Source organism: Prionailurus bengalensis, chromosome D3, assembly GCF_016509475.1.
Source record: "Prionailurus bengalensis isolate Pbe53 chromosome D3, Fcat_Pben_1.1_paternal_pri, whole genome shotgun sequence".
Lineage (NCBI taxonomy): Eukaryota > Metazoa > Chordata > Mammalia > Carnivora > Felidae > Prionailurus > Prionailurus bengalensis.
In genome coordinates, this window is record NC_057356.1 from 40,278,333 (window position 1) to 40,305,086 (window position 26,754).

The 26,754-nt window shown below is 43.3% G+C and overlaps 1 protein-coding gene across 11 annotated transcripts in view; it reads left to right on the plus strand.

The window, feature by feature from the left end:
• DLGAP1 (DLG associated protein 1) overlaps window positions 1–26,754 on the plus strand; it is a 900,656-nt gene that overhangs the window by 763,008 nt on the left and 110,894 nt on the right. For 7 of the 11 annotated variants that reach the window (XM_043558382.1, XM_043558380.1, XM_043558385.1 and 4 more), the window contains one exon: window positions 21,151–21,180. The exons of the other annotated variants lie outside the window; for them this stretch is intronic. In XM_043558382.1, coding sequence (XP_043414317.1) covers window positions 21,151–21,180 — 30 coding nt within the window. The remainder of the gene's footprint in view (window positions 1–21,150; window positions 21,181–26,754) is intronic. 11 annotated transcript variants of the gene reach the window in all.

A 26,754-nucleotide genomic window follows, 5' to 3' on the forward strand; every position in this document is an offset into this window, starting at 1 on the left:
GAAAAGTCCTCTTTTGTTCTCTATAAATTTGGGACAGAAGTTGAATGATAGAGTAACCTGTCAGACATTGTAATATTGATTCTGCCCTGGTTTGATTCCAGATCTTTGCTAGTCTTATCAGGAAAAAGAAATTAAAATACACTCTATCCAAATGTATAAAGCAATTATTTAATATTGTAGGGACTACAAGGATGAAAGCAAGAGTCCTCAAGAAGTTCAATCTAGGGGCACCTGGGTGGCTCAGTCGGTTAAGCAGCCGACTTCGGCTCAGGTCATGATCTCACGGTCCGTGAGTTCGAGCCCCGCGTCGGGCTCTGTGCTGACAGCTCAGAGCCTGGAGCCTGTTTCAGATTCTGCGTCTCCCTCTCTCTGACCCTCCCCTGTTCATGCTCTGTCTCTCCCTGTCTCAAAAATAAATAAAACATTAAAAAAAAAATTAAAAAAAAAAAAGTTCAATCTAGTAGGAAGATAAGACACAAATATAACTATCATATTAAACACAATATGCTTTGTTTTATAAAAAACATAAACCCACACAAGACTTTGAGGATTTATGGAAGAGAAGAGGAAATGAAAGGAAGCTTGATGGAGGTGTCATTTGAACTAGGCTGATGGGACATGAGATGTGGACAGAATCTATTAGGCAGAGAATCTATCTAGGCAGAGATGTGGACATGAATCTATTAAGGTATCAAGAATAAGGAATCATCAAATGAATGTTGTGAAGGGGGGGAAGTACAGGATATGTTCAAACAAAAGCAAGTAGTTGAGTTTTACCGAAACCCTGGATCCATGAAGTGGATGGTTACAGACACATGAGAAGCATGGATCTTCCCAGCTCGTGGAAATCACTTGCTATTTAGCTGAGAATTCTGGATTGAATCCCTGGGGAGCCGCTGAAGATTTTTAAGCACAGAAGTGTCTTCATAACTGCCCCAGGAATATAGAGATGATGAGTCATACTGGAATAGATATAAATGGTAGTTGGGCAAGAGGATGGAGAATTCCCTTGTTGAATTAGGGTCCAGGCCAAGGACGGAAACACATGAAACCTGAAGAGAGCTGATTCACTGGGGAAAAATACAGAAGTCCTAGTGTTCACAGAAGGCCCTAGGGGAGAGAGTCAGTTGCACAGAAGTGATGAAGGTGTAAGACTAAAAGATTGTGACCAAAGGAGTACTTTTACTCCTCAAACACTTAGAGGTGGGGTTGTTTTGAGAAACGCTGATATCTGAGGTATGCCTGGGCTAATGGTTGAAGAGCCAGCATAGAGATAAAGATCACAAAAGTTGGGGAAGTTTTGTGAGGCCATAAACACGAGTGTTGGTATCTCAGAGGATGGGATGGAAAGGTCGATGAAACAGGCGCTAAAGCCACTACAGAAGATGAGGAATGTCCTGGAAGTCAGTCTGTGTAGACAAGAAAATGGTATAACTTACACAGCCTCAAAACAAGAGAGCCTATGAGGTGGTAGTAACAGAAAAATCACCCATAAATGACAGGGGGAAGTATGATGATATATAAGAAAACTGAGAACAGTAATTGCATCCGGGGCGAGAAATCTGGTGATTGGGAACACGGGGAGAAAAGAGACTTCACTGGCTACCTGCTGGATCTTGAAGTTTAGAGGTACCTGACTGGCTCAGTCGTTAGAGCATGCAACTCTCGATCTCAGGATTACAACTTCAAGCCCCACGTTGGGTGCCGAGATTACTTAAAAAATAAAATCTTCAATAAAAATTTGAAGTTTAAACGATAACAATGTGGTACCTTTACTAATTTGTATTTGTCTGTGTAAGTTGACCTTAGCTTCTCTTCTCATGAAAGGCTGAGGAGGAAGTGGTTCAAATTGGTACCCGCTCGAGGGCAATGGGATTAACAAGGAAAAGTCAGTTTCCTTGAGGCAGAGATATGGAAAGAGGGAGTGGCTCACAGTGGCAAGGGCTCCCATAGAACCTGCACATGGTGCACAAAGCAAAGTCATACTTGTCCTTGAGAGCCAGTTGTGAAATTTTCAAGCAAGTTGGTAGCTTCCAAATAGCCATGTGGTGGCATTCATACCACGGAAATCAGCATGCATCATAAATCAGAAGTTCCCTCTCCCTTCACTCAAAGAGCCGACCGTTAAACTTTCCTAGCACACCTCTGCACACACATACTGGACAGAGCTGTTAATGGTGGAGTGGGTCCAACGGAGCTCAGAATGAGCAGGTAAACTGCAATCTCTTTTTAGTCGTGGGGAAGATATGATTTGTTTGCTCAAGCTTCCACTAAAATGCTGGTATTCTGACGAAGTTCCTGCAAATTTGCCTTTCTAATATAAAATTTTGTCTGTCCATGGCTTGCGGCATGGCGATATTCAGGTGATATAGTTGCTTTTTGCAACAGATTTTCTCACAAGATACCTAAGTGAAAACAAAAGCGTAGAAGACTCCTTTTGCATAAATTTGCCCAATTTCCTGAGCATTAGGTACAGGACTCCTTTTTTCCCATCAACTCCTTCCTTACTTTTGACCTTTCCTTTATAGTCTTCTTCTGTAGTCACATTTTCAGACATCGCCATAGGAATCTTCAGCGGGAAGTGAGACTACCCTTTCCCTTGCCTCGCTACCTTAACCAAAAATTCAATGTCCTGAATTCAACATGAGGAGCAGCATGAACTAAAAACCATGTTGTGGGATTTGAAATGGAGACTTCATGAGAAATATCCAAACCAATCATTCATGGTATGATATGTCTGTTTTATTAAAACCCATGCACACTCAGTAAGCAAGCTAGATGGTAATTAGGATACCAACTTTTGCATCCAGTATTGAATTTCAACATTTATTATATTTTCACCAGGTGAACGGCACTGAAAAAAGTCTTAAAAAGTAAAGTAAAAGTAAGGAAGTAAAAAAAGAAAAAAAAAAAACTTAAAAGGAAGTACAAAAGGAAATAAAATGCACAGTCTTCTGTCCCCCAAGGAATTTGGAAGCTAAAAGATATTTGGCCTGGAGATGAAGGACTCAGACTCAAGTCAGAGAGCCTCAAATTCTTCCACCCAGAACTGTGTCATCAGAGGATCTTCCTTAATCTCTCTGGCCTTCAATTTTCTCACTATCTCAGTCCCTTCAGGCTGCTCTATCAAAATACCACAGGCTGAGTAGCCCATGAGCAACAGAAATTTATTTCTTAGAGTCCCTGAGGCTGGAGGTCCGAGATGAGAGTGGCTGCATGGTCAGGTTCTGTGTCTGGTGAGGCCCCGCTTCCTGGTTCACAAACAGCCTCACACATAACATCACATGGTAGAAGGGCCGTGGGAGCTCCTTCTGGCCTCTTTTATAAGGCACTAAGCCCCTTCGTGAGGGCTTCACTCTCACTACCTCATCACCTCCTAAGGGCCCCACCTCCTAGATGATCACATTGAGTATTAGGATTCCAACATGTAAATTTTAGGGGGACATAAACATTCAGAACACAGCACTCGTCTTTATTCAGATTGTGGAGGTGAAATGAGATCATGCCCATAAAAATTAACCCGGTGCATGGTATTTGGCAATGCTTAATAAATAGAATGGGGGAGGGGGGCGGGGAGAGTGGTGATGATTGTGGTGGAGTCGGTAAAAATGATAAAAGTGATGGAGGTGGTAGAGGTGGTGTAGGTAGTGGAGGTGACAGTGTAGAAATGGTAGTGGGGACAGTGATGGTGGAGGTAGTGATGGCAGAGGTGATGATGGTAGAAATAATAGAAGTGGTGATAGTGGATAGAGGAGGAGGTGGCAGAAGTGGTTGTGGTGATGCAGGTGCCGATAATGGAGGTGGTAGAAGTGGTGATAGTAGAGGTGATGATGGAGGAGGTGGTGATGGAAGTGGTGATGGTGAAGATGATGATGGTGGAGGTGATGGTGGAATGGATGATGGAGGAGGTGGTGATGGAGGAGGTGGTGATGGAAGTGGTGATGGTAGAAGTGGTGATGGTGGAGGAGATGATGGTGGAAGTGGTGATGGAAGTGGTGATCGTGAAGATGATGATGGTGGAGGTGATGGTGGAGGTGTGATGGAGGAGGTGGTGATGGAGGAGGTGGTGATGGAAGTGGTGATGGTGTAAGTGGTGATGGTGGAGGTGATGGTGGAGGAGATGATGGTGGAAGTGGTGATCGTGAAGATGATGATGGTAGAGGTGATGGTAGAGGTAATGGTGGAGGAGGTGGTGATGGAGGAGGTGGTGATGGTGAAGGTGGTGATGGAAGTGGTGATGGCGTAGGTGGTGATGGTGGAGGTGATGGTGGAGGAGATGATGGTGGAAGTGGTGATGGAAGTGGTGATGGTGAAGATGATGATGGTGGAGGTGATAGTGGAGGTGCTGATGGAGGAGGTACTAATGGTGGAGGTGCTGATGGAGGAGGTGGTGATGGAGGAGGTGGTGTTGGAGGAGGTGATGGTGGAAGTGGTGATGGTAAAGATGATGATGGTGGAGGTGATGGTGGAGGTGCTGATGGAGGAGGTACTAATGGTGGAGGTGCTGATGGAGGAGGTGGTGTTGGAGGAGGTGATGGTGGAAGTGGTGATGGTGAAGATGATGATGGTGGAGGTGATGGTGAAGGTGGTGATGGTGAAGGTGATGATGGTGGAGGTGATGGTGAAGGTGGTGATAGAAGTGGTGATGGTGAAGGTGATGATAGTGGAGGTAATGGTGGAGGAGATGATGGTGGAGGAGATGATGATGGAGGTGGTAGTGGTGATGGCAGCAGTTTTAATCGCAACAGTCATCCTCCTCTTCATCATGATTCAGATACGAACAACAGTTACTACAATAGTATTTTACTAGAATTGCTATTTATGAGTATCCTATCAACAGGGATTTTCTATCAGTTAGCACCTCTTAAGAACAATAGTATACGATAACCAATGGGAACGGCGCTCTAATGGAATACATAGGTCTTAAGTGCAACAGAAATGTAAATAATTAAAATACCGTGTACTAAAGGCCATAACAAAGACATACGGAACATTAAAGGAATGCAATAGAGTAATAGCTTTGTGCCTAAAGAGGATTGGGAAGGCTTCGCTGTGAAAGGCAGTGAGTTGATGCCAGAAAGTGACAAGAAATTGTTCACATGGAAAACATGGAAAAGGGTTTCCAGGCAAGAAGGTAACAGATGCAGAGGAGTGGGTGCACAGAAGTATGTGATGTGTGAAGAAAAGAGTGAAGCCAAAGAATAGGGTACATTCGTGATGGAAGGAGAGGTTGGATCTATACCACAATGGGCCTTGAACTTGATCCTTTGGACAGCAGAGTCCTGTTAACTGTTTCTAGGTTAGGAAGTCACACTTGTGGAGAATGAGTTAAAGAGGAAAAAGATGGTGAAGACAGAAAGACCAGTTGGAATACAAAAGACAGAGGCCAGACAAGAGGACAGAAGGACTTGCCCAGCATGGTACTGGGGGTAAGAGTGGAGAATGGGTGTGAGAACCCACCAGGGAGATAGTGAGGAAATAGGAAGGATAGGAAAAGGCGTGGGCTTGGAGTAAGTTCTTCCCAGCTTCTCTGCATTTAACCTGTCCGAAGTAGGAAACGTGCTTGCCACACTACCCAAAAGCAGCTGAAATCCAGCCAAGAATGGGAGACAACACAATGACATCGGAAAGAAGACAGAATAAGAACTAGAACTTAGTGGCGAGTGGTCTCCAAAACACTTCTCTTAAAGCACTCCCTGGTTCTCCTTAACTTTTAAGGAAGAGAAATGAAGAAGAAGAAGAAATGTCAAATTCATTCTAGTGTGTGTGTTTCTCCAATCAGCAATTGAGTGACTACTAAATAGTGGTGACCATGTTTCCCATTTAAAAAAATCTTTTGGGGCACCTGGGTGGCTCAGTCAGTTAAGCATCTGACTCTTAATTTCGGTTCGGGTCATGATCCCACAGTTGTTAGATGGAGCCTCACATCAGGCTCAGTGCTAACAGCACTAAACCTGCTTGTGATTCTCTCTCTCCCTCTCTCTTTCTGCCTCTCCCTGGCTTGCTCACGCACTCACACATGCTCTCTCTCTCTCTCTCTCTCTCTCTCTCAAAAATAAATAAATAAACATTTAAGAAAAAAATCTTTTGAAAAAAATCTGGAACTTTCATAACTGATTTTTAAGGGGAAAAAAACCCAGAATGTTAACTTTCCACAGCTCCTTTCTGAATATCACTGTTCTCTTTTTAATAATGCTTTTATTTTTCCTGAACAAAAATATGTCTCATTGTAGAAAATTCTGAAGAAAAAAACCCATGAAATTCATAAGCAACATGAATTATGCAGGACCTGTGGGCAATTGGAAGGATTTGGCTTCTACTCTAAGTGAAAAAGTAGCCACTTTCTGGGATTTGGCCAATGGATTACATAATCTTGGTTTTTAAAGAATTATTCATGTTGGGGTGCCTGGGGGCTCACTTGGTTGAGCACCTGACACTCGATTTTGACACAGGTCACGGTCTTGGGTTCATGGATTTGAGCCCCACGCCAGGCTCTGCGCTAGCAGCATGGAACCTGCTTGGGATTCTCTGCCTTCCTCCCTCTCTCTGCCCTGCCCTCTCTCTCTCAAAAATAAATAAGTAAACTTAAAGAAAAAAAAAAAAGAATTATTCATGTTGCTCTGTTGGAATTCGGCTATATGAAGACAAGGGTAAAATTATCTGATTATTTCTTTAAAATAGGTTTTTGAAAATGGAAAGTAGAATTACTTCAAGACTGTATTTGTTTAGAATTTCTTACAGATTATACTCCCATCAGTGGTGTATGAGTGTGTGGGGGAGAAAATCATTGTTTCGAAAGTTAGTTCCTGGGAAGGTCAAGTTCAGCATCTGTTTTCTACCTTTATGAAAATAACTGGCTCTGTCTCAGACTTAAATAATCAACTTCCAAAACATGGTTATTATCTCTGCTCAAGTGCAGCCATGTAGCAGGAAATCATGAATTGCCAATTTAAGAGTGAATAGAGGGGCGCCTGGGTGGCTCAGTCGGTTAAGCGTCCAACTTCAGCTCAGGTCACGATCTCACAGTCCGTGGGTTCCAGCCCCGCGTCGGGCTCTGGGCTGATGGCCCAGAGCCTGGAGCCTGCTTCCGATTCTGTGTCTCCCTCTCTCTCTGCCCCTCCCCCGTTCATGCTCTGTCTCTCTCTGTCTCAAAAATAAATAAAACGTTAAAAAAAATTTTTTTAAATAAAATAAAATAAAATAAAAGAGTGAATAGAATTAGAATCCCTTTCCTTATTTAGCAAGGCACTTATTGAGCACCTACTGTATGCTAAGCATCGGCACTGGCCCCTGAGGACTTAGCAGCAACACTGACCCAGGCTCTTCCCTGACTTCCAGGAACAGAGAACAAAGACTTTTTTTTTTTTTTAACACTTCTGTACAAGTGCTATAAAGAGAAATAAGAGTGTTGGGATCCCAGGGAAACTGTGAAATACGTGGGCAGAGAAAATTCACTGCCCTTTCCTCAAGAAAATCTTTCTTTAATTCCTGGTGAGGGAATGGCAAAGTACAAAGGGCAGAGGGAGGAATGAAAAGGAAAAGTTAATGGAAAAAAGTGACTGTAGCTGCAACACAGCGATTGGCAGAGGAGCGGGGAGGAAAAGGGTGTGGGAATGGCTAAGATAAAACAAGTAGTAATGAGGGTCCAGGTAACCCAGAATGTTGTATGCCATCTGAAGGATTTTGAAAGTTTTGCAATAGAAGGCAATAGAAGAATGGTTTCAACTTTAGGTCAAGCAGCTTAACCAATTCAAATGTTCTTTTTTGTTTCTTTCTTTAAGAAAAATTGACATATAACGTTATATTAGTTTCAGGTATACAACATAATGATTCAGTATTTGTATATATTGCAAAATGATCGCCACGATAAGTCTCGTTAACATTTGTCACCACACAAAGATATTCTTACTATGGTAAACTAAAATACAGCTAATAGATGGAATTTGATTTCAATGTGCTTAGTAATGGGAACATTAATGCAGATGATTTGTCAACCAGATATCAACCATGTCGCTTAACTGACAGCTGTCAAACATTAATTTCAGGATATGGTTAACACAAGCATGAACAATCAGAATTGTTGTTTACATTCGGAGACGTTGAAATAGAAATTACTTAGAAATTTCTCAAAGACGTGGCACAACACCCTGCTTGATTACATTTATAATATACCCTTGCATTTTTGCTTTAGGCTTAAAGAAAGACAATCAACAGTTTTGAAAATCATTTTCCAAATGAAAATGAAAACCTCTGGGATGAATTTGTTTCTGTAGGGTGGGCATTGCACTCACGTAAAGATTTAGCTGACAACTAACAAAAAAGAATTTGGGAAAAAAATGAGAGAAACAGCTGTCCAGGAAGGTATCAGTTGCCAGGATTTTTTGGAATGTTCTGGAATTCCCAGGAGGCCTGAGTGTGCTTTGCCAGCTTCATTTAGCTCATTGATGATTGTATGCCTTTTGAAAATCACATTAGAGGGCCCAATTTTCTAAGTCTCATCTCCTCTTGAAAAGGAATATATATTTCCTAGCTACCACAGGATGCGTAATTTTGTACCATTGTTAGTGGTTATTACCACCATTTATCTTTCCAGTCGTCCACTTGTTCCGTATTGTGTATGTCTAAATATGCTTTGCACGCATTTAAAAATGCTATTCCTTCAAAAGGCAGAAGTTAGTTAAAATGATCTCACTCTGCTGATCCTATTCCAACAATAAAAAGGTTTAGCTTTCTTAACAGTATTTATGCTTTTACATCATCACATATATATAAGATTAGAGAGATGCAGTGGGAAATAAAGTATTTATACAATTTCATTTTGTCTTAAGGATTGGGATTATACAAGATAGCGAATATTTTTATTTAACAAACTCTTGCTTGTATTTTTGTCAGCTGTTGTTCAAAGATGCTCTATAAATATGAACGCATCAGATATTACATGGGGCATTCTACTTCTGATTTATGATGGACTTAAATTTGCCACAACACCTCACACTGAAGATATTCTGTTAGAAGGTTCCAAGCTAGTTCTGATGACCTGAGTAGAGATTTAGCATAGTGGAGTCCAATATTTAGCCAAAGCCAAACAGGGATGTGTTAGGGAGAAAGAACTTTTCCCCTACCCTCTTGTGTTTTCTTCTTGGGGGCCTGCAAATTAAATTTACAAATGACAGATTAGCAAGAGAAAAGATAGATTCTTACTTACGTACATATAAGAAAAATATGACTGAGGAGTCAGAATTTGTGTACCTTCTTAATAGGGGGATGGGAGAGAGAAGCACTTACAAAAAAACTTTTCAGAAAGATAAATGGGCCCTTAGGAGACTAGGTGAGGCATGTGATATTTCTATGATACTGTCTGCTTAAATGTGGTGACATTTCTCCTCTCTAGTGACAGTAGTCAATTTTCTTTGGTTGCAGAAACTCCTGGGAAATGGATTTATGACAACTGAGTTTTTTGGGGAGTCCCTGCTTTTAGGCAGATAAGGGAGTTTGGGGGTTAGGGAGCAGAATAGCCTATTTTCAAATGCTGTCAGCTCAAAATAATTTTATGTCACTTTCTAGCATTCTGGACACCTTCAAAAGGAACTAGGACCAAAGAAGACTGCCCTTGATCCCCCACTGCTAGTGGCCATTTGGGCTAGCTCAGGCTAGCCCTGAGTGTGGAGCTGTCTACTAGAATAGGACAAGGAGGGACCCTTACAGTAGGTCCCAGCATATGCTCAGAGGTCCAGTGATGTTGATCTGAAAGTGTCCGAGATATACTGAATTCCAGGTTTGCACTGAGGCCAGCCTCAGAGATGAGACCAGCCCTGGAGAAGCCCTACTACCTAGAACATTCCTTTGTATATGGGGGTTTTAATAATGTCTCATAGAATGGACTTGACTAGAAGCCTGGCTTTTTCAACAGTACAGAATCTTTTCATCTCCCCTCATCTACCATAGTGGGAAACTCATATGGTTCTCCTCATCAATAAACACACATTTACCAGGTACCAGACAGTAAAACCATCAATGGCATCCTCATTTTGACCGTTGAGCAAACTAAGACAGAAAAGTTTAGTAACGCTTCCGAGGTCAAAAGATACAGTCGATATTTGTACCTATTCAATTTGACTCCAAACTTCAAGCTCTTAACAGCTCTCCTGTTCTAACCTTCTTCCTTGAAATGTTTTATTTTAACTGAACAAAAGTATAACACACTGCTTTAAGAAGCTTTTATTTAGGGGTGCTTGGGTGGTGCAGTCAGACATCTGACTCTTGATTTTGGCTCAAGTCATTATCTCACAGTCATGGAAACAAGCCCTGCATCGGGCTCCATATTGAGTGTGGACCCTGCCTAATATTCTCTCTCTCCTTCTCCCTCTGCCCCTCCCTTCTCACCCATACTCTCTCTCTGTCTCAAAGAAGAAGAAGAAGCTTTTATTTATAGTATTAATGTGACAATATTATAACCTAAAAAGCAGTCTTGCTAATAATATCAACCTTCTGACCCATCCTAATGCAATAGATTCTTCAGATCTGGTCATTTCTTCTGCCATGAGATAATATCTAAAGCAGAATAACACTTGTACATTACATATAGGTGAGTCTGACACCTGACTCAGTTTCAGTTCCTTTATAGTTTGCCTCTCAATACACATAACCTGCCCCAGACCCCAGTGTTTCCTGCTTATTGTCACTCAGCTCAGTGTTGGTGGCTTCAGCCAACATGCCACAGTATCCTCAATAACCTCAGTCAGAAGCTTTACACTGACTCCTAAAAACATCTGCCCCAAAGAAATTTGTAAGTGTAGTGATAACGAATATACTCAAGATGTTTCTAGAATAAAGTTTCATTTGAGGAAGGAATGGAAGTTAAAGTTTGAATAGTTTTTATAGATTTCTAGATTATTAGAACTAGATATATTCTAGTTCTAGACTATTCTAACTCCCCTCCCCCATAGCCGGACATGGTGCCTGCATAGTTTCAGGCGCTTAACAACACTCAGCATCCCACCCAAGGGTCATGTTCTTCAGCCTTCAGTTTTGTTACCATAGTGACTTTCAGTTGCTATTGATCAGGAACTTTTTGTGAACAGCCTCGATATATGCAACCAACAAGCCACACACTTTTATTGGATGCATTCTATCTGCCAGGCTCCATGCTAGTCATAGTGGATACAAAGAGAAGTCAAGTATAGGGGCGCCTGGGTGGCGCCGTCGGTTAAGCGTCCGACTTCAGCCAGGTCACGATCTCGCGGTCCGTGAGTTCGAGCCCCGCGTCGGGCTCTGGGCTGATGGCTCAGAGCCTGGAGCCTGTTTCCGATTCTGTGTCTCCCTCTCTCTCTGCCCCTCCCCCGTTCATGCTCTGTCTCTGTCCCAAAAATAAAAATAAAAAAAAAAAAAAGTATAATTCTTACTTTCAAGTTTCCATCAGAGAGAGCAGCATGAAGGCAGAGACGCATGACAAGTCAGGTGGGTACCGTATGTCAAAGAGAATTCAGGAAAGGTTTTATAGCACAGGAAATATTTGAGCTGGTTCTGAAAAATGGGTAGGTGCTGAGCAGCCATTCACATGACCATTTGTATACTAAAAAATTGGCAGATGAGTATTTGATCAGTTTCTTTTAAGAGCTACTGAAAATCTCGGGAGATGCCACCGCGGGTGGAGAAGGAAAGAGTCTAAATTTCGAATTTCCATCCCATGTCTTTTCAAAGCATCTCTACTTTTGAGGGTGAAAACTGTGTTCTCTGATCCCAGCTAAGACAGGAAGCTGCATCCTTCCATAGCTGGACTGGCATTCTTTGGGCTTCTAATGTAACGGCGTAACAATGACATGCAAACGCCAGGGGGCAATGCAGTTTCACCAAAAAATCCTAGGGATCGGTCCAGGTTTCCTTTCGACTAAGAAATTTACGGCATCCTGCTGCAAAGGTGAAATCCTTAATAAAAAGAATTCTTCTAAGAAAAAAAAGTTATAAATCCTCTCTTTAAAAGCTTTCCGAATTGCTATCAATATTGTCTTTCAGCATTTGTGCACAGCTGAACGTTTTGCAGTATTATTTGCAAAAGAATTACTTTTCTTCTTCTCAGCCTGATCTTTCCAGTCCTCTGGCTAAGAAACAGTTACTCTGACCAACCCCTTGCTAGCCTGAATCACGTTGTTGGGACTCTGTGTTTGGTCCTCTGCCCAACCGTGGGCTCTCCTCCCTCTGTGCCCATTCAGCACATCCAGCTGCCCCTTTGGCTGGCGCTGCGGCTCCCTTTAAGGTAATTCCAGTCCGGGCCTGTGTTTTGTTTCCAGCTCAGCGGCCGCCAGGTGTCTGCCCTCCCTTAACCCCCAAGGATGAGAGATCAAAGGTGTGCCTACATCTGCCTCCTGACCAGCTCTTTAATCTGTTACACGTTCAAAAGGGACAAGTGCAGTATTATGTATGCACTTAGGGAGAGAGGACAAATCAGAGAAATGGAAACAGGCAGTCCCAGAGCGTGTGACCTCGCCAAAGTGATGTGGAACATGTCTGTCTGCATTGTAGCCCTGCCATGTGGGGAGTGTCTTCTTTTAAAAAGACCAAGAATATTATGGGCAAATAGAGATCCTCCTTTCTCCCACAGGAGCCCTATTAAACCCATTTAACGACCATACACAAACCCATTCGGAGACTAGCATTAAGAGAAATACAGCAAGGTAAAGGAAAATACTTTTTAAATTATGACATGAAATTCTAAGGACATTTATAGCAACTTGGGCGTATTTCACTTACAGCAAAAAATGACAGACTGGAGACTTCAAGAAATGGAACCAGAAAATTTTAAGAAAGACTATTTCCAACGGATTTATTTTCCACATCCACAGGACTAAATAAGTAGGGAAACGTATGTTTTAAAACAGCAGAACGCAGAGTCAGTATTAAGAAAACAATTCCGGGAGCGCTGGTTATGGAACGGTACGCAATCTTTCCGACACATGCGCACTCGCGCACGGACCCATTCCTTGGCCCACGGTTTCGGTTGAAGGGATAGGGTAGGAAAGAGCTCACAGTCTAGTAAGAATTATTTCTCAACTTACACTTAGAAATGATGGAGATAATTTGAACACCCACAGCTTTCTTTAGAGTCTCAGGAAAGCGCCTTGATTTCCACCAAAGATGTAAATGTTAGCAGGCCCTGATTGGTTTTTTTGCTCTCTGCACGCCTCTGCCCACACATGCCCAGAAGCAACCTTCGGCTTCCTCCTGTTCTCTGCACAGGGGTTCCAAAAGGAACAGCAGACACTTCAGCTGTACTGAGCTGCCTTCGCAGACAACAGCAAGGCAGTAGTGACCTCATACAGAGTCATACCGCCCTTCCCCAGCTACAATGGGTTTCAATCAAATTTGTTCACAGTAGGTGAGAGAGAAGAATAGTGGCACAGTTAACAGAAGGGAGTCCTTATCGGCTGCATCAAGTATTTCATTCATCCGCTTAACAAATATTTACTCAACGCCTATTATGTCCAGACACACTGCTGGACTCTGGGAAGTCAGGGATGATCAAAGACACTTGCCTTGTGCTCACAGAGTTTACAATCTAGAGGTGGAGCCTGGCATTATTAATGGAATTATCTCAGAGATAATTGCTCTGAAAGAAAGACACACTGTTCTTGTGGGAGCATCTACTGTAACAATGGAGCTAATCTAGATGGTCGGGGAGAACTTCTCTGAGAAAATCCTCATAAGCCAAGAGCTGAAAAGATCAAGAAGGAGCAGGGGGGACACATGGTAATATTCAGAGCACTGCAAAGGTTGTGTGGCTGGAGAATAGAGACCTCAGGGACATGATACAAGATGAGGTCAGAGAAGTGAAACACAGGTACCTGGTTCAGTGGCTACGTAACATATTACCTCAATACATAGCATAGTAGCTTAAAAACAACCGCTTTATTGTACCCAAGATCTTATGAGCCAAGAATTTAGATAGGGTTCCACATTCAGCGGGGGGTTGGGCTGGTCTAGGGGGTCGAGGATGGCACTGTTCACATGCCTGGCACCTTGATTTCAGTGGCTGGAAATGTGGGCTCAGGTGAGAATGTTGAACGAAACACCTGTAGGGGGCACCTCCAGCATTGTGGCTTCAAGGCTTCTTACATGGCAGCTGAGGGCTCCCAGGGATAGTGTCCAATGATAGGAAGTCTTAAGACCTGGGCCCAGATACAAGCAGAGCATCCCTTCCACCATATTCTATTGGTTGGAGCAGTCGCAGAGCCCCGCAGATGAAAGAAAATGACAGAGATGTCACTTCTCAATCGGAACAGTTTCAAATCATTTGTGGCCATCTTTAGTTAGCCACGCTTCATCCTCTGGACGACACTAGACTTCTGTGAGGGCAAAATATACTCCTTCTAAAGTTCTCTCGAAATCTCATCTCATTATGGCATGAAGTTCAAGTGTGAAGTCCAGGTTCTTACAGCCTAAATAAGGTTCAGGTGTTGCTGAGGATCTTTTGATCCAGTTCTCTAGTATCGTTTTTCTCAATATCAAGACTTGAGAACTAAAATAGAAGGGTATCTCCACGCACAACCAGCATATACTGATGATGCAGAGAGGAGACAAATGGAATGCGCACTCTCGTTCAGGAGTGGAGGAAGGAGGGGGCATGGAGCAATCACTGGTCCATAGCAGTTCTGAAATCCACATCTTGCCGGTTCCCGGATGGGGGAGCCCGGTCCTGTTCCCTAGCGAGACTCTCTGTCCTGTTTCCTCCTTCCAGACTCTTGGCTTATCTACCTTCTGACTTATCTACCCTATTTCCATAAGGCCTTAGCCAACTCAGGCTGCAGTAACAAAATACCACAGACTGGGTGGCACAAACAACAGATGTTATTTCTGCAGGCTCAGAAGTCTGAGATCGGGTGCCAGTATTGTCAGATTCGGTGAGAACTTTCTTCCTATCCCGAAGATGGCATCCCAAAGGCCGCATCTCCCAATACCATCACACTGGGGATTAGTTAGGACTTCAACATAGGACACTGGGGCAGGGGGCAGGGGTAGGAGACAAGATTCAGTCTCTAGCACATAAGATGTCATTTGCAACTGATTGATTTTCTCAGCCTATTCCCTGCCTGTAGAAGTTTGGGGGCTTTAACAATTCTCACTTTGAACTACCTCTGCCCATTTTTGTCCAAGCTGATAATGCATCCATTAATACATTTCTCTTGAAATCTTTGTGGGCTTCCTATGAATCTTATTAGACTTATTAGACCTATTAGATAAAACACATCCACAATTTTTCTCAAGACAGACCCTTCTCTGGCCTGGGCGCGAGGTCAGGGTGCATGGGACCACACTCAGGGTTTTTAGAAGCCCTTTTGTCTTGTTATGAGATTTTGAGACATACTTATATTGTTCTAAAGTCACTTAAAAAAGGATCTTACAGCTACATCCCTGCGATTATCCTCATCCTCAGTCAATTTCTTACTTTGGGAGACTTTCGCCTTTGAAAAGGCTAGCAGTGTGAAACCCTGTAATCTTTTCTTAAAAACCAACAAGTACGAGCTCTGTATTTACTCTAAATTTTGCTTGAAAACTGAACAGTCCTTTTTTTATTAACACACCTTTATCTGTACTTTATCATATGCAACTGTTTAAAAAATCTAACTGGCACTCTACACGTTCTTCCTAGAAATCTTATTAAAACTCTACACATTCATTAGGTATATTTTCTATTTTTCATATTACTACAGGTCATAATGCCACCAAACTTTCCGCCACTGCATCAGATGACTTGGCTTTCCTTCTAGAGACCAGGGACAGCCTTTTCTCTCTCCTCCCAGCCTCCACCAACAGTTTCCCCAGGGCTTTCCAGCTCCTTCCCTCAGCTTATGTCATTGTGCACCTGTGGCCTCTCTCTCATTGCAGTCTCAGGACTTGTCACCTGGTGTCTCAGAGTTCTCAGAGGGAGTGACCAAGAGACAGGAAGAGGCTGCCAGGTTCATAAAGCCTGGACAAAGACATTGAGAGAGCATCATTTCTGCTTTGTTCTAAAGGTCAAAGCAATCATGGAGTTTTCCTGGATTCGAGAAGCAGATTCATCTTTCGGCGGGAGGTGAATAGAAGAATTTGTGGGCATTTTTATTCTGCCATGGATGGCACCATGAAGGGCCATGCAAGTCCTGTTAAGGCTTGTGATCTTTATCTTAAGAAAAGCCAGGGCACCTGGGTGGCCCCGTCGGTCAAGCGTCTCATTGTGACTCAAGTCATGATCTCACAATTTGTGAGATTTAGCCCCGCATCGGGCTCTGCAGTAACAGGGCAGAGCCTGCTTGGGATTCTCTCTCTCCCTCTCTCTCTGCCCCTCCCCAATTTGTGCTTTCTCTCTCTCTCTCTCAAAATGAATAAATAAACTTTAAAAAAAAAAGAATGAAAAGCCATTTATGAATTTTAATGGGCTAGGAATATGACGTCATTGGACTTGCCTTTTAAAAAGACTGCTCCTCCTGCAGTATGAGAATGCATTGGAATGTATGGTCCTTTCTTAGTTCTTCTTTCTCTGTCCATATTGTATCATACAGGTTCGTGTGAGCACTCCTGTATGACTGGGCCTAACGTGAGGACAGTACAGATAAGAGAACGGCAGATTCCTGAGATATTTAGATATAAAATCAATTAGCTGATATTTCTTGAAGTCCATTTATAGCATAACCCTGTCTCCAACTAGTTGATAAAATTACTTCTTGGGGATCTTTTTTAACAGTATAATCTTGAAACCTAAATATCACTGTAATTTTTGTATATTCACTCTACACATCGATGTTCACTACCCTCCATGAAGACCAGCCTCTGAGTAGAAATAGAGTGGTCAATATAACGAAATCTCAGGATTCTGCTCGACAATATCCACGATTAAGACAAAATGTTTAAATTACATTTGCAAAGATCGATAAAATTCTTTAAAAAAAAAAAAAAAAAGAAAAACATTCGGGGCGCCTCAGTGGCTCAGTCAGTTAAGCGTCCGACTTCGGCCCAGGTCATGATCTCGGGGTTTGTGAGTTCAAGCCCCGTGTCGGGCTCTGTGCTGACAGCTCGGAGTCTGCAGCCTGCTTCTGATTCTGTGTCTCCCTCTCTCTCTGCCCCTCCCCAGTGCATGTTCGCACTCTGTCAAAAATAAATAAACTTAAAAAACAAAAAATATAAAAAAAAAACCTTTCTTTTTTTTTCGTTTTTTATTTATTTTTGGGGGGCGGGGGGGACAGAGAGAGAATCCCAAGCCGGCTTGGCACTGGCAGCTCGGAGCGCGACGTGAAACTCGAATTCACAAACCATGAGATCATGACCTGAGCTGAAACCAAGAGTCAGATGCTTACCCCACCGAGCCACCCAGGTGCCCCTAAAATTCTCTTTTTAGGATGTCTGGAAACACCTGGGAATGATCACTTACTCATTAGGTAAACATTCATCGAGTATTTGCTCTATGCCAGGCACTATTCTAGTCAAGAGAGTTACCGAACAAGCGAGACAAAGCAGGTCCCTGCTCTCTCATTCTGTTTACGTCTTTATGAGGAAGACAGATACAAACAAGGAACCGAGTGATGAATCAGTGACATGATTCCAAGCAGTTACGGATTTATAACTACTATAAAAATAAATAAATAGAAGGGAGAGGTGGTCTACAGAGTTATTACTGGGTCTGCTCTAAATGCAGTAAGCAAGGAAGGGTTGTCTGAGGAAGTGACGTGTGAAGTAATATCTGAGTGACGAGAAAGCACTGGGTGTAGGAAGATCTAGCAGGTGAGGGGCAAGCACTTGAACCAGAGGGAGCATTAGGAGCACTAGCAGGGGCAGAAAGGAATTAGCAATGCAGGGCACAGGAAGAAGACAAACGTGGCTAAAGCGTCTCAAATCAGGGAGAAAGTCAGGTGAGATTAAGTAGAAGAAGTAACAAAATAAGCAGGAATATATGGCATAAGGCCTTGTCAGCTGGGGGTAAGAACTGTATTACTATTTCAACAACAATGAGATGTCACTGGAAGATTCTAGTGAGTCCTAGTCATTCATACTTGAGCATGGATTATCTTAACTTGACTCTCTTAAGAATTATTATAGATCGTCTGAAATTAATAATTTGGTGAGAGTGGGAGGAAAGAGGGTGGAATGGCTTTGGACTTGGAGAATGGTGGCAGGAAACACACCCGGTTGGTGATTTGCCCTGACATGCAGGAAGGCAATAGACCAGGTCTGCACAAGTCACCCACGAGATTAGGAATTTTGCAATACTAGTGATATCGAGTGGAGGGAAGAACAGTTAGCTTTCTTTTCCTTTTTGTCTCTTTTTTTAAATTTTATTTTCAAACATTTCTGCAGATGATGCAACATTAAAGGGGAGGGGGGTGGGGAGAAGTAAGATCCATTGTGTGTATATATGCATATATGTATGTGTTACAGCTTACCCTAAATTCCAGGCAATGTCAATGTCAGCCAGTCACCAGATAATGTCTATCGTGTGTCCTGGGAGTCAACAGTGCTACATGTAGCTTCTCAGCATCAACATCAATTGTTTTTTAAATATTCAAAATGTTTTTAATGTAGTAGTTTAAAATAAAATATAGTTTCCCTTTATCCTACAATTCTTGTATAGTATTAATATTAGCTGTCTAATTAGACTTAGCTAATTCTGTATTTCACTGCAACATCGTTACTTTGCAACATCTTTACAAAGGCCTATCCTACTATAGGAAAAAGCCTGATTTGGAGGTTAAAAAAAAAAAAAAACATAAGAGAAGTGTATATGGAGTTGATGAATCACTAATGTTTTTATTAATATAATGTTCATAATTAGAGCTTTAAAATCAGACTGTTATTAGTTTTTTAGCTTACCTTTTTCCCCTTATTCAATAAATGTACTACTGGGCTCTGGTCCAACAACAACCACAAATCCCATAAGAATCTGTTTAGATTTTCTTGCTTTACCTGCGTAAAGCTGATCAGAGCACCCTGATTAGAGCACACCGTTGTCTTTTTGTTTAAATGGCGGGTGCTGACACCATGGTTATACACAAAAATAAATATGGCTGAAAAACAATCAATATCATGACCTGGTTTCCTATATAAGAATTCGACGGTTTGAAAAAAGACAGGATCGTTGTTTAATAAGCCAGTGACTCATACCTCTTGGCATAAATGGCCTGGGCACGTCCATTTAGGTTATGTTCGTAGATGATTGTCAGCGACTGTTATTTCCAAGGTGATCTATGTATAGCATATTTTTACGTGTGACGGTTTTAAGAGGCTTTGAGTTACTGGAAAAATAATAGCAAATGCTAAGCTTACTTACGTTTGTCTCATTCAGTTAAATTATAACCCCTTTTGTGAATAGCTCGGAAAGCATTCTGAAGATCAGGATTTTTCTTCTCCGGGCCTGAGTGGAAAGAAACATCAGTCATGACAACGTTATGCTAGACCTGATTCATACCAGCTTGCAGAAGCGAATTATTATAATTTGGGGCATGATGCGAGCCCATGATTAAGCACGGCCATTATTATAAATTAAGTGATATAAGCTTATAATTAAATAAATGATATTAAAAACAAAGGTAATAAATACTTAAAACTCTTACCTTCCTCATCATTTGACTATGGTCTACTATGCACACTATACAACTACAGCGCTCACATGGTAAAAATACTACATAATAGTATTGCTACTTGCCCACCCCTTTTTACCTCCACATTTGCTGACATCAGGCTTGTAGCTTGAAATAGGCCAGGGTGGAAGTAATTACGTGGTGTTGAAGTTGAAAGAGTTTTAATGAAAATAACGTCTATGAAGGTGTGAAAAATAGTTCAAGAGTAGACCACACAGGAGGTGTAATGATAATACATTTATTAGGGAAAGAGGGGGTTGGGATGACATTCAATGCATGATTGCAATTGCAATGATTTGCAACTGGGCAAATCACAGTTGACTTGCTGGCTATGAATACAAGAGTTTGACCAAAATCAACAAAAGCGTTCCGCGAAAATCAAGTGGCTATAAGGAGTGTGCAGTAAAGAGCACCGTGGATTTTATTATTATTTGTAGGTTATGTGCCACACATCATGTCCATCGGTAAAAACCATAATAAACATACATACATTTATATGCATACTTTTCGCCCTGGAGAGTCCCTCGTTAAACATTGACCAGACGCTACTGGTTCTGCGGGAAAGATGAAATTGGATAGGTAACTTAAAAGCAGCTTTTTCAGAAAGTTGTAACGGAGAGCAAGTTTGTCTCTTTGTTAACCTAATCTGTTAAAATCAGTGCGTGTTCACACTCATCCCGATTTGGCTTACCGACTTTGAAAGGGTTTTGTTTCCATTTTTAATTTGAAACTCCTCTGGTTGGAAAGAGAACCAGAATGCCAATCACATGAAACTGTAAATAGACATTTTTGCTCAGCCTCAAGTATCATGGCCATCACATAGGGTTTGGGGAATATTATTTATTTATAACTATAACCCACTAAAAAGCAACGATCGTTTGATCAAATCATTGCACCCAGTCTAGTTGATCTCAGTTGAGTATTTTCATCCTTAAACGCATCAAAAAGGCACATGAGTGTCCAGTCAGGAGTAAGGTCTCCTTGGTTCATGAGCAATCTGACACACTCAGAGGGCCGGTTCACTGACCTGCAGGGAGCTGGAACACTAAACACATCTGAACAGTAAATGGCCTTTGGCCCAACCACCTCAGAGAAGGAAGTTGCCAGATCACACCATGGCTTTTAATCACCTTCTGTATATCTCAACAGATACCCTGTCCCAACATGTATCAAATGATCTCTATACATAGCACTAAATAGAAAGTACTAGACACCGGTGTCCTGCTGGGTGAAGTTTTATCGATTCATTATCCAGCATGACTTCCATACAGAAATAGTCATTCACACAGACTTGGCCTTTGTTTTGGCCAAAAACACGTCAGATCCCTTCTTTAGTGAAAAACTCCCCTAAACGGTTTTAGCGGAGGAAGTGAAGACGCCATCAGGTCTAATCGAGGACTGAAAACGACCTTGTTTTCCAAGTTGTTACTTGTTCAGTTAAACTCTCAACATGCCGGCAAAAACTCTAGGTCTGAAGCATGTGTGTGTGTTGAGAAGACTAGGAGATTTGGGTCCATTATATAACTGCCACTTTTTGTTTTTATTCAAGGTGTCATAAAACTGAGTTCTGCAGTTGAAGGTACGTTTTTACAACCACAAAATCGATACTGTTTTGCTTCAAGGTTGCCTAGCGTGGCTTTGTAGCTAGAAAGCGTCTGTGGCAGTGGTGTTTGGTGCCATGTTCTAATTGCCAGCTATCACCATTCCGTCTGTGTTCTCCTCGTTCTGGTCATTTGATGCCATGAGTCTCCCAGGCCTCCACAAGGGGCATTAACTCTGGCCCCGGAGGGCGGTCTTCTGGAGATCGAACATGTCTGCTTCTACTTCTGATGTGATTGCCTCCGATCCAGGGCTCCCTACAGATCCCCTTGCCCTCCAGCAGCCTTAGTTGAGGCTGAACGTGGAGACTTGCCAGGAAGCTTGCCCACCATTCTCTCCGCAGGGCCTTCTCTAGAGTGTTTTGGTCCTTTATCCACGTTTACCATGGTCCCAGCATGTTTGCCCAAGAAGGATGGGGGCATGGAGTCGTGAAAGCTCCCTGACGAGAACACTACGTGGTTAAGGCATTTACTGCTCTCAGATGCAGGGTCCTCCTGGGCGGTGTGATCCACCAGCCCGGAAGCACTGCCAGGACCCACTTCCTTCGGTGTCATTCGTGCCATCCATATCCGGCGAGTGGCAGTCCCCTTCACACGTGCATCTAGGAAGCTAAGAAGAAAAGGAGAAGGGATTTGAGGAAAGACACGGATTGGTGTGGGAGAGGACAGCAGTGTTTTGCTAACCTCCAAGAATGCTAAAAATACCCCATCTGCTGAAATGATTAGGTATTTCTATAAAATTGATCTCCTTACCCTCATAGAAGCGTGCTGTCCGAAAGTGGCGAATGTGTAATTTGCTCTTCTTGTGAGTTTCTGTGTTTGTTTTGGGGGTGTGTGTGTGTGTGTGTGTTCTCATTTATCGGGAGTCTGTCAGCCATGCTTCGAAAGCTCCTTCATCCCCACTTAATCAGGGGAAGCTTCTCGGAAGAGGTGGTGGGCTTTCAGGTGAGTCTTCACATTTAAAGGGAAATGTGGCTTGCTGATCGGGCAATGCATGGAGGTGGGAAGTGGAAGAACGCAAGGGGGAAGGATCGGTGAGACCATCGGCGTGATTCCAGCAAAGGGATTAGATGGGCTGGCGTTTGAAGACTGGGAGATGAGGGAGGGGCTCCAGAATGAACCCACAGGACTGGCAAACCCAAAGTGGGGAACTCTGTGCCTCATGAAGATGCAGTACCATCACATTTTACAGCACAGAGTTGAAAAGGCAGTATTTCTGATATTCATGGTGGAAAGCAGGCCACCGCTCTTCCAAAGCGAACCAAAGCCCAGGGGAAAGCAGTCACTGGTGCTTCCAGGTGGAGAAGGAGGAGCAAGACGATGTCACCTTCAGGGCCAGGGAGGGCACAGTTCACATTTCCGGCCTCTACGAGGCCAAGCAGGAGTCAAGTTTCTCCGGTGCACTAACACGGAGTTTTATTGAGAGACGGTCCAAACCTCTCCCTGCCTAACAAAACACAGGAGACGCGGCAACAAAATCAAGCAGGACCCTGGGAACGGCCTTGCCGCGGAAACTCTCTGCGGCTGGTGAGCACCGAGTTTCAGTGAATTATCTGTAGAATTCCAGATAACAGCTGGCCCACCCTGGGCCGTTTTGATGTTTTATCAAGGAATGGCTTTGAAGTCAGAGCTTTGCGTGGCCTGCTTGACTTCAGCACAGTGGGCCACCTGCCACAAAAGGATGGAAAAACAAAATACATGCTTTAAGAAGCAAGGAAATGACAAGAACGTGAGATAACTTAAAACCTCTTGTTCTGCCGGAACTGTTGTTGTGTTCATCATTTTGTTAGTAACTATTGTCACTACTGGGTAGCATGGCCTCTCTGAACGCCCCAAACAGGTTGACGGTCTCCAGGGCATGACGAGAGAGAGGAAAACTAAGGGCGAGAAGCAGCATGACTGCTTGGGACTTTTTCAGCATCCTTACCAGCCTCCTCTGAGCCCCTGGGGCTCCCGGGAAGTCCGCTGGGGCAGCTGTGGGTATCAGAGGTCAAGCCCACCGTGACCCGCTGCTTGAGCAACTATCTCTGGGGCAGCTTCTTGGCTGAGGGCTGTGGAAGCTTGAAGGCTTTGGGAGCATGCTCTGTTGTAACCGTGTTAGAACATGTGTGCACAGGGGGCTGTCTGGAGGCCAGTGTGTGTGTGTGTGTGTGTGTGTGTGTGTGTGCGTGTGTGTGCGTGTGCGTGCGCTCAATGCATGCATTCTTGCTGCATCTGGAATGTGAGATTTTTGACCAGCATGCTCAGTGGAATGTGTGTGAGACACTCTCTCCGGATTCGAAATCAAACCTCAGATGGTAGTCCTTACGAATGCTTAGCTGATTACTGTACTCGCTCTTTTCCATCTGTGGTATGAACTCAAGGTCGCTTCATATAGTGAATCATGTCAAGGAATATGTAAATCAGCGGAGGGGATCCGCTGCCAGAAATGAAACCTACCTTTTCTTTCAAAATGACTCTGCTTTGGATTATCGTAGAACTCTAACAATAGCATTAATATTTTAGGTAGGTTGTCTTTTCTTTTCTCTTCTTTTCAAGGAAAAACAATTCTCAAAGTGGTCAGAGAAAATCGACAAAGATTCCCCGTGCTACTTCCCACCACGTATTTTTGTCACGCAGTTTTCTTCTTTCCCTTTCTCTGGAGCAGAGGTGCCCCCTTCAGCATTTTGCAGCCTCACCTATTTGAACAGGAAAAAACTTTGAAATAGTCGCAAAGTTTTATCGATAACACTGATGAACTCCAGACTCTCATTTTAGACTGATAATCCCAAACTGGGAGAAAATCCGGGTAAGAGAGAAACATCCAGAAGCAAAGTGGGAGAAAGGGGAGATGGGCGGTGGTTGGGTGCCTGGTAAAGGGGGAAAAACTCTTTTGTCCCATGGGAGCAAAACCGTTCTTACCAAGAATTCCATGATAGAATCTTCTAAATATTCCTCCTAAAAGGGATGCTCCCTCTGCAAATTGAGGCAGGGCAAAGGGAGGGAGCAGGGCACATGTTTCCATAAGTGGGGCCAGCACACCAGTCTCATCAAGGAGAAAGGAGAACGCGGGTCACAAAGAGCTGAGTCATGCCTGAGTTAGACCTGCCCTGACTTCTACAAGCAGCAATTTCTTGCAGGGAGGAGGGGTCCAGCCCCAGCCTGAAGCTCCTCATCCAACAGGGGCGGTGTGTTCAGACACGCGGGGAGCATTCAGGCGGGAGGCATCCAGCCTGGAGGGACTGGATGAGACTGCAGAGGCTGATGACAGGCCTTTGTGACTGATAACCAGGCTGTGTTGCGTGATGAGAACTTGCCTCAAAAGCGATTTGTTTATACCGTATAGGTAGGTGAGAATCCAAAATACCAAAATGCCACCAACTGCTTTTGAAAGCCCATACGAGGGAATGAAGTTTGGCTTTTTTGGAAAATTCCCATGTCTTTAAAAATGGGACCAGATGAGCCTCTGTGCAAAAATCTTCCAGACGAGATGATTATCGAGGCCCTCGCCCGCAGTCGCGTCCTGTGTGGGCATGCTGTGGGGCCTCAGTTAGCTTTAGAGGTGAAACTTGTGTTCACAGTAAAACCTCACAGTCTCCACGAACAGCTTCCATTTCATAAACAAAAGTCCCCCTGGGCATGCGGAGCTTTTGTTTTCCTTTTTTCCTCTTGTCACTTCATTTTATTTAGATACGTTTTAAGGATCTTACTTCTCCATGGTAATGGCCCATGAGCCACAATCCCCTTCAGAGCAGGGGCTTAGGACTTTTGTCCTGTTCAAGGTGGTGCTCTCGACAGCCTCGTAGCCTCTGACCCAGAAAATGGTATGACTCCTTAGGCATAGGGAAAAAATAAGCAAAAGCTTTATTCAATCTTTTGTTCCCAGTTTTCACATTTATAATACCCGCAGCTTAATGTCTATATCATAAATCTATAAAAACAAGAGTTGTTCTTCTGATACGAAGCTATGATCCGACTTTACTTAAAGTCCTGAAATACTCGATTACTGTGCTTAAGAAAGACTAATTTTCCATAATATGATATGCAGTGTGTCTGTCGTAGTCTGTTGGGCTGCTGCAACCAATTATGGTAGATTGGGCGGCTTACACAACAGAGATCTGTTCCTCACCATCGAGGAGGCTGCAAGTCCAAGATCAAGTCACCAGCAGTTTCAGTGTGGGGCGCAGCCCCTCTTCTGGATTGCGGACTGCTGGCTTCTCACTGTGTCCTCACAAGGTAGAGGGTGCAAGGGAGCTCTCCCCCACTCATGAAGCTTCTGCCTTCATGTCTCATTCACTTCCCCAAAGCCCCACCTCCTTTTTCTTCCTTTAAAAAAATTTTTTTTAATGTTTTGCGAGAGAGAGCAAGCCAGTGCATGAGTGGGGCGGGGGGTGGGGGTGGACAGAGAGAGGGGAGACACAGAAAATCGAAACAGACTCCGAGCTGCCAGCACAGAGCCCAACGCAGGGCCCAAACCCACAGATGGCGAGATCATGACCTGAGCTGAAGTCAAACACTTAACCGACCTGAGCCACCCAGGTGCCCCCCAAAAGCCCCACCTCCTAATACCATTGCCTTGGGGGTTAAGATTTCAGCATGTGAATGGGGGTAGGGGAGATGCAAATATTCAGTCCATAGCAACCCCAAGTGAATTTAACACTTAAAGAAATATTGCAGTGACTCAGTTGGTTAAGTGTCTGACTTCAGCTCAGGTCATGATCTTACAGTTCTTCCTGAGTCGGAGCCCAGCATCCTCTGTCCCCCTCTCTCTCTGCACCTCCCTCTCAAAGTAAATTTTTTTTAAATTAAAGAAAAAAGAGAGAGAGAGTTATTTCTGCAAAGAAACCCAGTCTTCCCTCTTACAAGGATAACCTGGAAACTGGATCACCCTACTGAGCAAATGAATGTTCTCTTCTCAAATGTATTCTGCAGAGACTTACCAAACTTTGGGCAGATTTTTACTATTCCGTAGCAATGTCTCCGGGCGGGATGAGCATTAAGTTGAGAATTTACCAAATAGCCTCCAAAAACTAGGCTCCTCCTGAAATGGCAAAGCTGACCCAGTGTGACCCAGAAACTGGAAGATGAGTCAAGGTGTGCCTAATTTCCAGTCCTTCTCGGAGTTACCCTTACTTCAGGTAGAGTTAACGTCGAATAACCACTGGCAGAGTTTCAGAGCTCTCTCACATTTATCTTTTTTTTTTTTAAGTGTTTCTTTTTCCTCTTCTTCCCTTCCCCCTCCTTCCTCCTCTACTCCAGCTGCATTTCTATTTCTGCTCTGTAATAGAAAGTGAATGGGGGACAGGAGAGCCTTCAGGCAATAGAAAGCTAACCACTCACTGGACGGGTTTGCCTTGTTGCCCCATAAAATGGAGATCTCTATTTCTCAGGGCAAGGATAAAGACTAAACAATATGATATATGTAAAGGACTTAACACCACGTATGGAATACAGTAGGTACTCAATAAGCTTTTGTTCTCTTCCTTACTCTTCCTCTTTCTCTACAGCCTTCCTCAGGCTTCCTGCAGTGCTGGTCCCCTCCACCCTCCCCTTCTCCCCAGTGTCGCTAGCAAACA